The sequence below is a fragment of the Pseudopipra pipra genome, chromosome 12 (genome assembly GCF_036250125.1).
Source record: "Pseudopipra pipra isolate bDixPip1 chromosome 12, bDixPip1.hap1, whole genome shotgun sequence".
Classification (NCBI taxonomy): domain Eukaryota; kingdom Metazoa; phylum Chordata; class Aves; order Passeriformes; family Pipridae; genus Pseudopipra; species Pseudopipra pipra.
The window spans coordinates 21,540,359-21,551,888 of NC_087560.1; the positions used below are offsets into that span (position 1 = coordinate 21,540,359).

At 44.7% G+C, this 11,530-nt stretch overlaps 1 protein-coding gene and 1 long non-coding RNA gene across 2 annotated transcripts in view; both read left to right on the forward strand.

Annotated features, from left to right (window-relative positions):
• The window catches only part of IQGAP1 (IQ motif containing GTPase activating protein 1), a 56,018-nt gene extending 48,210 nt beyond the window's left edge, over positions 1-7,808 (forward strand). The window contains exons 36-38 of the mRNA XM_064669456.1: positions 666-788; positions 1,652-1,760; positions 3,315-7,808. Of these exons, the coding sequence (XP_064525526.1) occupies positions 666-788; positions 1,652-1,760; positions 3,315-3,428 (346 nt within the window). The 3' untranslated portion in view covers positions 3,429-7,808. The remainder of the gene's footprint in view (positions 1-665; positions 789-1,651; positions 1,761-3,314) is intronic.
• A 522-nt stretch (positions 7,809-8,330) lies between these two features.
• Positions 8,331-10,855, forward strand: LOC135421148 (uncharacterized). Its single transcript, XR_010433872.1, has 4 exons — positions 8,331-8,414; positions 8,866-8,937; positions 9,619-9,736; positions 10,220-10,855. It is a non-coding gene; the product is annotated as an uncharacterized LOC135421148 (long non-coding RNA).
• The last annotated feature ends 675 nt before the right edge of the window (positions 10,856-11,530 follow it).

Here is an 11,530-nt window from a genome sequence, read left to right on the forward strand (position 1 = left end):
CGTCAGGGAGAAGAGAGTGTAGAGAGTCCAGTGGCTATGAAGCAGGTTGCCCAGATAATGCACATGCTGCTCAGCCAGCCTGTCCTTTTTAGGAACAGGGAATGAAAATAATGTAGTTACATACAAATAAACCATTGATTACAGATTGTCCTCTCTTTTATGCCAAATGCAATCAGTTGTTATAGTGCTAGACAATTCAGATTTTCTGGGGGGAAAAAAAGGAAAGTGCTGTGAAATGCGGGAATGTGAAAAGAGTAATTGGCAGTGACAACTGAGGCAAGATAGTTGTTGAGTAATCTCAGCTTTCTCCATGTCAGTTGTCACTAGATCCCCTTTTACCTAATGATAGATGGTACTGCTTTTTATGAATTACCATGTGGTTATGTTTTTGAAGGATTTTGGTTTTTTTAATATTATTTTTCGTCTCCTGTAGCATATTATTGGTTAATAGTGGAAAATCAAAGGTCCGATCTGTGCTACAAGTGCTTTGTAAATAAACTCACTAGTATAGATACATAATCATCTATCGTCTGCGTTAGTCACGGTTCATTAGCTATACTGATTCTATCCCTTCCTTCAAATAGGATTAAATGTTTGTTGTTCAAAATCTCTTTATTTGTTTGACCTTCTTATTTGGTTGTTTTATTTTTTTCTTTTTCCCCCAGAGTCTCCAAGAAACCTCGTGAGATGAAAGGCAAAAACAGTAAAAAGATTTCTCTAAAATATACAGCAGCTAGACTTCATGAGAAGGGAGTGCTTTTAGAGATTGAGGACCTGCAAGGTAACCAGTGAGTATCTTTTTAAGACTCTTTAGAGCTAAATAACCTTTCTTGGAGGAAGAGGAAAATAGGTATGTTGAATTCTTATCTATTTCTTAGAACTAGTCTAGGATAGCTGAGAAACAGAAATTCGGGGATCTGTTTGAGATTGTGTCAGATTGTCTTGCAGTTTTGTTGTTGGAATTTTAGCATTGTTGCTGAAGAAATTGTTCTGATGATCTAGGCTGGCATCCCTAGGGCCAGGAAACCTTGCATAATGATCACTTTTCAGTTTTCTTTTTCTGGCTGAAGCAAAGCAGTTCGTTGATTGAGAAATATAATGGGATTTAAACATGACATCCTCTTCCCACCCACCCCTTCTCAGTCACCCCCACGGTCATGGAAGGTTACCTTCTTAGGGGAATTGCTACTATCGCTACTAGCTTTCACTGTTCAAAAATCAGCTTAAATGCGAGCTTGAGTTTCTCCAGCTGTGTTTTGCTAGCCTTTGGAAGTTGGTATATCTTCTATGGAAAATAGAGAAGCTGCCTGTTACTAGAATTTTTTCTACCCAAATTGAAAAATTTTTCAATTTTTTTATAATGTACTCTGTGTACTAAATGAGGCATGGATATATGCAGCACTAAAGTAGACTGTTTAGACTACACAAGCTAAATACTAAATCCTGCTACGCTTGTGTGAAGTTGTGATCTAGCAGTCATAGAATCTGTTAGGCTTCCATTCATTGTTATATTGAGTCTGGTTGGCTTTTACAGTCTCATTCCAAATGGGAATATAGAATAAAGAGTTAAGAGTAGAATTGTTAGAAATTTTCTTCAGATTTCATCTCATATAGTCTCCCCCTGTGATTTTTCATTTCTCAAATTTTATAGGTTTAAAAATGTGATCTTTGAAATAAGCCCGACAGAAGAAGTAGGAGATTTTGAGGTAAAAGCAAAATTCATGGGGGTACAAATGGAAACCTTTATGTTACATTATCAGGTAAGAACTGTCCTATTTAATACTAGCATGTAAGTTCCCCTTGCCAGACTCTTCATGAAAATAGCAATGACATGTTTCTACCTGAACAGTCTGAAAGATGCTTCCAAGAATAACCCATTTGTTGCAGGCGAAACAGATGCAGCACATATGGGGGACTCAAGCTGTTTTTTGTTTCTTTCACTAATGAAAGCCTGATGTCAGACTGTATTCTTAGTTACATTTACACGTACACACACAAAACAAACACTTTCATTTTCAACTTTTTCCTGCTACAGCAGAAAGATTGGGAGTCTGTGGCAGCGGTCAGCTGGGCTTGGGTGTGATGGCTTCAGCCAGTCATCACGTATTGGTATTCTTTCTGGCTACCCTACACATATCAGATACTTTACAGTTCTTAGGTGTCCTCAACCGTTACTTAGGCCAGGCTACTAGAACAAGTATGCCAACTGACCTTTTCCCAAATGGTTCCTCATTCTTTCTCTCATGCCACTATGTTATGCCTGGTGTCTTTGTCCCCTTCTTGCATTTCTATCTTCACCCATCCCCTACCCATCTGGGTTGTCATTAGGTTTATTAATTGTGGATGTCTCAGGTGTTTCGAAACAGATTGTGTGCAGAAACACCTTGCATTGCAGTTAGTTCGTGTCACCTAACTGGCTGCTGGGACAGAGAGCTGCCTCTCACCTGTTATGTGCTTTGAGGATTCCCCTGGTTCATTCCGGTTCCTGATTTGTCAGAGCTGGTCGTGAACTTCTTGGTTCATGGGGCTGCCTACCTAAGGTCACTCGCCTTTGGGGCACATGGTTTACTATACCACTATGCCTTTGTAGCACTGCTTTGCAGATAAATTAGATGTTCCGAGAGGACAGCAATGAGAGATTTGACATCACACACATATCCGCATCCTACCCACCATGTTTCCCTGCAAGATTGGGATTGCTGAAAGAAATTAATTGCTGAGATAAATCAGTGCAGGTGCATTGCTGACAAAGCAAAGTATAACTGGAAATACTGCCTACATAAACACCCGAGAGATTGAATCGGCATCGTATACATAGTGACAGAGATGCCGTTTCTTTTGCTGCCCTAGACTGAAGTGCTCTAAGCCACCTCCCTGAGATGTCTGACGACTAAAACTTTTAGAAAGTGATGCTGTGGAATGTCGTAATGTTTCATGGGTATATGATACAACTAGGCACATGGAAAACCCTTTCCAGATATTACAACAACTTTATGGCTACTGTGCAAATGAAAAGGCTGGAGATGGCTATATGTGAAGTTTGGCTTTCTTAGAATGGTCTTCTATTTCTGCTGTCTTTCATAATTTTTTTTTTTTAACAAACACAGCTTAAAAAAATGAAGATCTTAAATGCCTTAGAATGACTTTATTTTTCACCCACTAAGAGTGGATCTTTAATGAATCTCTTGTTTTTCTGTCTTATGCCATGTACTTTTTGATAGATCCTCCTCAAGATCCTACAGTACTATAGGGTCTTTTGTATTCTCTACAAGCTCTTGAGGATTCCTCACTCATTAAGATATTCCCTTTGGCAGGATCTTTTGCAGCTGCAGTATGAAGGTGTTGCTGTCATGAAGTTGTTCGACAGAGCAAAAGTGAATGTCAATCTTCTGATCTTTCTTCTGAATAAGAAATTTTATGGGAAGTAACCGACTTCTGCTGGCAACTCCTCTGCGAAAGGGGAAACAAATAGAAACCTGCACGTACAACTTTTAATGATGTAGCTATGTATCAGTATATGCCCACGCTGTGCTATAAATATGTCAAATGTATCATGAAGGAGGACTAAGAACCTCTTGTGAATTGACAGCCCTGATTGAGTCTGCAGGGAGTAGATTTCCTTTTTATTTATAATCTTTATCTTCGACTTTGAAGATCCCCTTTAAAGAGGTTGTTCTAGAATGTATTTTTACATGGGGTTAGGGAATAAACTAATACTAGAATTTACTTAGGGCATTTGTATGCTTTATTTGACTAATTGTGTCAAATAAATTCTTAGTGCCATTTTGGCACTAAGACCAGAAGTGGTCTGTTTGCCTCTTCCTGAAAGCAAAAAAAGGGTTGCAGGTTGTATTTGGGCTCCAATTATTCTCAAGCAGCAATGGCCAAAATAAAACATGCTTGAGGTTCAGGTTACTCATTTGTTTGTGAGCTGGCATTGGTAGAGATGGCAGCGGCCACTTGCCAAGATAGAACTACTGCGACTGGGGGAATCAGTAGGTGTCATAAATAGTTACTGAACTAGTCCTGATTATGTACTACAGCCACATAGAACAGCTTCAGTGTCTCATTTTTCTTGATTTGCTTCTGTTTATCACACTGTAATAATTTACAAGTGGCCGCTTAAGTGGAGGTATTGTGGAATGTATTTACTAGTGCTTACAGATAAAAAGAAGCTTCTTGGGGAAGGGAAGGAAGCTTAAAAAATTTCTTGAGACATGTTAACTTTTAATGTTGCTTGCAAAGCATTTGAAATGTAAAAATAACTTTTGTTTTCCAGTTTAGAGCAATGTTCTATATATCTGTGTCTGATGCAATAAACATTAGGCTCTACCTGCAGACTTGTCAAAGGAAGACTATCTCAAATAGTTTAGCCTTTAAGAAAGTTAATTTTTTCCAACTGTACTGAAGTTCCTGTTTCTTTTATTACTTTGCGGGGGTTTTGTTTGGTTTTTTTTACCATGGTGGTGGTGCTGGCTGTTCTGCTATATCCAATAAAAATGCAGAGACTCTTAAAAAAAAAAAACCTGATCTTTAAATTCATCATTTGCTTCAGCTCTTCCCCCAATTTCTCAACTTTTGTTTTTAAGGGACATATTTCTCAATTGCAAATTTAAAGTTATTCATAGGTCACTTACGTTACTTGTTCAGATTAGTAACACTGAACCAGTTGTTTCAGCCTAGATCTTTTTTTTCTCGTGAAAGACACTCCTAGTGTTTGGAATGGCTGTATCACTGAGTATAACTCTTCTGCAGTCCTCTGGGAAAGAAATATTTATTTCAATTTGATGGTGTTTAGACTGTATTTAAACATATTCTAGTGTTGGTGCATGTGTGGTCCAACCCTGTAACAAAAATTACTTGCCATACCCGAGAAAGATCTTTATGGTCCAGATCATCTGAAACAGAGATAGGTCAGAAGTGTATTTCCACTGAAATCTGACAAAGAGGTTTGAAATGGGATAAAGTTCTTGCTTTGTTTTGGGGGGGAAGGGTTTTTTTTGTTTGTTTGTTTGCTTTTGTTTGGTTTTGGTTGCCTCTTTCCTCCATTTTCCTGCTGGCCGAGCTCTCCTTGCTGCCCTTTCCTGGGCAGGAGCAGCTGGAGGGCAATTCCTGGAGGCGTTCAGCATGCAGGGATGAGAGGCCAGCCCCTGTGTCTGAGGGCTTATGGCTCTTTCTCCAAGTGGGTGTCCCATGGGTGCAGAAGTGAGGGCTGGCTGAGGGGAGAGCCCAGGGTCAGTGGGTCAATTCCATGGGACTCCAGGGAATCCCAGCTCCCCTTGGCTTCTCCGGGGGCCTCGCAGAAGGGTTTCTAAGTGCGGCCCTGAGATTTTCTGGCCTTGGAACTGATTGCTGTTTCAGGGCATGGCTCACCGGGCAGTCTGACTTTTAACGCTTGCCGGGGCAGGAGAATTACGGCGGAAGAAAGCAAAGGAAGCCCAGAGCCAGGACTAGGCAGGCCCGGGCCTCTGGCGAGCCCAGGCCTTGCTGCTCGGTGCCGATTGTGCCCGGGGCTTGTTCCTCACCGTTCGGTTCCCAATGAGAGGGGAGCAAGAGGCAGAACAGCTGCTGCTGCTGCTGCTGCTGCTGGGGCTGAACTGTCTGCAGTGCCCGGGGGCCGGGCAGGACTTGGCCCCGATGCCTGCATTGCTCTGCAGCGGCCAGGGAGGGGTCCCAAAAGTCATCCCCCCGCCTGCTGTGCTGCACAGCAGGGGCTGGCTGGGCCGGTTCCCGGCCGGGGGAGCCCGGGGGAGGCCGTGCTGGGGCAGAGGGGCTGCTGCTCTCTGGGCCTCTCGGGGTTTGCCTTGGAATCCCAAAGCCTGGGCCTGCGCGGGGGGGAGGAGGCAAGGGTGACTCTAAATTGGTTTCTTGTGGAGTGTTTTGGGGCCGAGTTAATGCTCTTGGCTTGTTGTGTGTCAATTCCCAGCCATGGTCAGGGCTTCGCGGGGAGCGTTGCTGCTGCTGCCGCCGCCGCCGCCGCTGCTGCCGGGAGAGAGAAATCCTTTGGGAAGCTGGGATAGAAACAGCAACTGCGTGAATTGCTCAGCTTTTCCTAGGCAAGGGCATGTTTTAGGGAACAAAGGCCCGTACTCGCGAAAGGCGCCGCGGGTCTCGCAAGGGGGGGGGGCGCGGCTGCAGTGCCGTTCCCGGCCGTGTCCGCCAGGCGGCGAATGTGAGGCAGGGCCCGGCGGTCGGGGCGGGCTGGGAAGCGGCGCCCGCGCAGAGCGAGGCGTTGGCCGGGCCGGGCCTGGAGCGCTCGGGGCCGTCGGGCAGGGCAGTGCCCGGCTGGTGGGTGCCTCGCAGAGAGAAGAGCCTGGCCCTGGGAAGGCAGGAGCCTGGGCTCAAGCTGCTCTGGACCGCTGTGGGGATGGGTTTGAAGTTTGGATCGCTTGTTTCTGTCCCTACCTTCCCACTGAAAACAATAACTTAAGAAGTCCTCGTCTGGACTGGTCCAGAGAAATTGTGGTCTCTCCATCCCCGGAGATGCTTAAAACACTTTTGCTCAGGCAAAGTCGTGAGCAACCTATTCTACCTAATCCCGCTTTTTGAGCAGGAGAGACTGGACTAGATGATCTCCAGAGGTATTGTCCAACCCCCACCATTCTGTCCTTCTGTAAAGGGGCTTTGCACTGCCCTTTTGAACTGTAATCTGTTGATGACTTGTGTTGAGGTCACGCTGTAGCTTGTTACACTGCAGCTTGTCACACTGAATGGCAGCCTGAATAATTTAATATTGAACTGTGATTAATCACAAGATGAAAGCTCAGATAGGCTGGTAAGAGGCAGTGTTCTTTGCTGCAGCATTTCCCACCTGAGGTAATTTTCCTTGTTCTGAAAGTGTCAAGTACAGTTGGGCAATGTACTACATAGGAAGAAGGGAAAGAATCTCCAAAGCAAATAAATGAACAAAAAACCCCTTTATATTTGCTTGTGCAAGAAGAAGATTGTTATTCCACTCAACCAGGTTTTGAGAGGACAAATTAATTGTTTCTCTGACAACAGTATACACTGGAGGCTGTTAATGATTCCATAGTCTGTGCTAAAGGTTTTAGCTGATTGTGTTTGTCATCAGCTTTTACTAAAGAAAAAGGAAGCCTTCTCGGCTGTGTGGATATTACAGGAACGAAATGATTCCATTCATGTAGATAATGATAACAGAGCCAAACCAAAAATATTGTAAGTGTCCTGTGTGGAACAATATACAGAATTTCAAAAGGGATTGTAGTGGTCCCATATACAGAACTAACATACTTCCTGTTCCTTATTTGCTGATCAGGTCATGTTTATCTGCCTGTCAGGACTGTTGGAGCACTGGATGGAGAGCAGGTCATATGAGGAGGATTACGGAGTAAAAGGCAGCTTGTACTGAAGTGCAGGGAAAGTATAAATATTGATATATATTGGCACAGCGCCTGGCCTTAATGCTTAAAATCCTTTGGAGAGCTGTCTGCATATTTACTGTATTAATGATCAAATGCAAGGCTGTGTTGGGAAAGGTCTTCCATTTGGAAGTCAGTAGTTGAGACTGTCTTGCCTATGAAAAAGAGGGAGAATTTTCGTTAGAGGGTGTAGGATTCTGGCTGGTAATAGTCTTAATTCAAGGTATTTTTAGAGAATTGATTTAATACAAGCAGAACAAATGGCCAGAAGTGTAATGAGAGACAAGTTGAAATTAGAAAGTAGATGTGCATTTTGAATGTATTGTCATAGCAACTGATTAAATTCTCCCTCTCTTGCTGTTCTGGGGACCTTTTAAATGTGCTTTGGCTAAATAAAAAGTATTAGACTATTTCAGAGCCAAAAGGTCAGTTCTTGTTGTCTCTTTTGCACTTTAATTCTAGTACACGGATACTTGCTAACCACTTATAACCCTAGATGCAGAATGAGAACTTGGGTTATTAACAATAAACAAGTAAACAGCAGAAAGACTTGACCTTTCTTTTGAATTGCCCTACGGTGTTACAAAATACCAAACAAACCTCCTTCCCCAAAGAAACGCCCCCCAAAATGCCCCAACAACTCACCAAACACAAAATCACCGACAACCAAAAAGCAGAAGTAACAAACATGAACAGCAAGTGGAGGAAGAGTTTGAAAGCAGGCTGGACAGAAGCAGAAGTGTTACTGCCCACTCTTAGGCCACTGTGCTGATTAAATGGGTGTTGTTAGGTTTAGATTAGTAGTTTGTTGTTGTTGGGTTTTTCGGTGGTGTTGATTTTTTTTGTTGTCGTTGTGGGGGATTGTTTGTTTGTTTGTTTTTATTTTGGTTTTTTTTCTGTATTAAAAATCTGGCTCAGTTACTCTCTAGTTCTGGTGTGTTCTCTTTTCCAGGTGGTTGGTGTTTCTGCAGTGTTTGGCACAGGACTGGGGGAGATTTTTACCCAGCTTTCTAAAGCTGTAGATGAATAGGAGAGGTAAGGGGATAACTTCTGGTCCGCGACCCAGTGACCACTTCCTGAAGGTCCTGATTCATGAGTCTGCTCCTTTGATTTGAAGGAGTGTACAGTTGCCATAGCCAAGGTAGCTTAGGGTGTCCAGTATCAGCATAAAAAGCAGCAGTAAAAAGGAACTATTCAGAGATGAATTTTTGTGCTGTTCCGTGAAAAAGTAAAAGCTATCTGTGCCAGCAAGTCTGTGAAGTAATTTTTTTCTTGTAGTTCCATACCAAGTTTTGAATTGTTGCTGTTTTAATGAAGTATGTTCATTGATTTTGCATCCATTGGTTTCAGAATCCAAATCTGGGGAAAAAAGTACTGTCTTTCTGAAATGTCTCTCAAACATGAAAGCCTAGAGAAAACTTTTTTTTGTGAGTAAAAAGAAGCCTCCAGGATGATCCTTATGCAATACAAATCATGTGTTTTTCAGACTGAATGCACTCCCTTTATTCACCTTTTCAGAGAGTATCGGCCAGAATACGAGCGCCTGAGAAAAACACTGGTAAGTGTTTTTAGCTGTTTTACACCTGAACAGTGTATCTTGGGTCACTTTTAGGCACACAATTGCCTTTATGTTGAGAGGGTCTAACATTTCATTTACTAGTCGTACTCACTGTGGGAAAACTCCTGTCCTGAAGGAGTCCACCATTTGCCTTTTTTTTCCTAGATGTGGTGGAGCATATCTTTACAAAACTAAAGATTTTGTAAAACAGATGTTGCTCACTGGTTTAGTGCTAGTATTTGAGCTAATTGTGTGAAAATGATTGGGAAATAAGATTGTGTCTTCCATTCAGATGGACAGAGAGTTCTTAAAAATAAATTTCCAAAGGGATTTGTTGAGACTATCCCTGTATCTTCCTGCACCAGTGAAGAGTACTAGTTTGACTTAGTAAGAAAGACTGAATCGCAGTGCCAAAATCAGTAGCTCTGCTCACCTTGAGTTCTGGCTGTCCAAAGGACAGTTCTCTGCAGGCACAGCTACACAGAGTTTGGCTTCCCGGCGCTGCTGAAAACGTCCTAGAATCCCACCTGACTGGAGGTTGCTTTCCATGCTTAGTCAGAAGTTCTGTGTAACCTGAGTTGAAATGTAAGACCTGCATAGTGACTTCTGCTCTCTGACTGGGGGACAGGCTGCTGGGTTTGGGTGAGGTTTCTCTTCTCCTGATGTTTTAAATGTTCTCAGAATCCACAGGTAAATCTTTGTCTACGGGAGAAAGCTCAAAATAAACAAAAGAGAGAGCAGCTGGAACACTTGTGGAAGGACATGGGCAGCGTGTGTGTGCAGGGCAGCACACTGGCAGGTACCTCCCCAGGAAGATAAAGTTTACTGCAGAAGTTTTCTGAAGAGTTTGCCTTGTGAAGTAGTACAGTGCTTCTTTGTCCTCACAGCAGAAATGTGAAAGCAGCTCCATGTTAGAGGAGCAGGGCTTTAGTTCCTGTGGGATTGGTCACACTCAGCTCGTCCTGTGTCAGTCACAGGTTTGGAAGAAACCCCGCTGTGTAGCTAAAGCAGTGGACCTACTAGAAATAATGAAATACTTTAGAAAAGGCGAAACAGTCAGATCAGAATATGAGAAAGCTCTGCTGTTGGCTGCACTGTTCCTTAGATGAGGCGAGTAGGTGCTGATGGAGTCTGTCCTGTGTCTGGGATCCACAAGCAGCTTTCTGTCCCCTTAGAGCAGGTGTTCATTGCTGGGTTTCTGTGCAGACAGAAGTTGTCAGTGTACACGCTCCCTTACCTTTAGCAAGCTGGTTTGTGTACAGCCGTTTCTGTTCCCTTCAAGGACCTGATGCTTCTGCAATGGGTCCCTCTGAGCTAATACTAACACGAGGAACTCTCGATGAAGAGCAAGAAGAGAGGGAGAGTGACGCTGATGGCATTGACCACGAAGGTAAGGGAATGAGGTCTAAAAGCTGCCTCTCAAGAAATCCCCTCTATATTTCATGACCTGGATGGACTGTAAGGAGAGCCTAGAAAACAAGCAAACATTCAGTCACCTGACGTGTCAGAATCTGTAGCAGAAGCTCAGCTGCAATGGTCAGTGCAGGGATATCACTCTGTAACCTTTGTGAAAGTTCAATTGTAAATTTTCTATTCAAGTAATTAATAGGTGTATAACACACATAAACCAGAGAACTCGTTAGGCTTGGGGCATGCAGTGACCTCTGAACCTGATTGATGCACAGATGTGTCCATCATCTTTTTGGCCTTACAGTTTCTGCCCCTGGCTCTCTTCCCTTTTCCTGTGACTGTGGTCTTGGAGCAATCTTCTAAGTTGTTACAGTGTGATTTTTCTCTTCTATAGCTCACAGACTTAATCTTCATTCTTTCCCTGTTCCACTGATGGGTAGGATCACTTATTTCCTTTGCCCTGTAATGTAGCTGAAGATGGAATAGACTTTCTATGTTGCTTTGGCTATCCTGATTCTAGCTTTTTTTCAGAAACACAAGTAGAACAAGTACTGAAATAGCGCTGAACTTCAGCAGCAGCGGGGACTGCGCAGGAGAAGGAGGGTGGGCAGCGGGCCTGGGGCAGGCAGGGGGATGGGGGTGGGGGCGGGCACTTAAAAGATTTCGGCCAGGGAGCTGATCTCAGCCAGCACCCAGTCGGGGCAGTCTAAGTCCCCGTAGAAGCAGAACTGCTGCGTGGGGAGAGGCGGTCAGAGGCGCACTGCTGCTCTGCGTCCTCCCCGCTCCCCGCCGCCGACTCCCGGCCCACCACGTCGCCGCTGCTCCCCGGTCCCCCATGCCGCACAGTCCGCCTTCGCGATCCGGAACCGCCCCGTGTGCCGGTGGGGGGCTCCCCGAGGGGCTCTGCAGGGGCCTTGGGGCCGGGACCCCGGGGGTGCAGCCCGACCAAGGGGCGGGACGGGGTCCCGGGAGCGGGACCCGGGACGGCCACGGACCCGCGGGAAGGGCCCCTCCGACACGGCCCTAGTCCCTCCTCCTGACCACCCGAGAACCTCCCGCCACACCGCGGGCTCCAAGCCCCGCCAATCCGGGCCCGAGGCAGAGTCTGGCCCGCCAATCCCGGGCCGCCTTTCTCGGCGCCGTCCAATCACAGCCCGCCTTTTCAATCCGGCAGCGGTCCCCC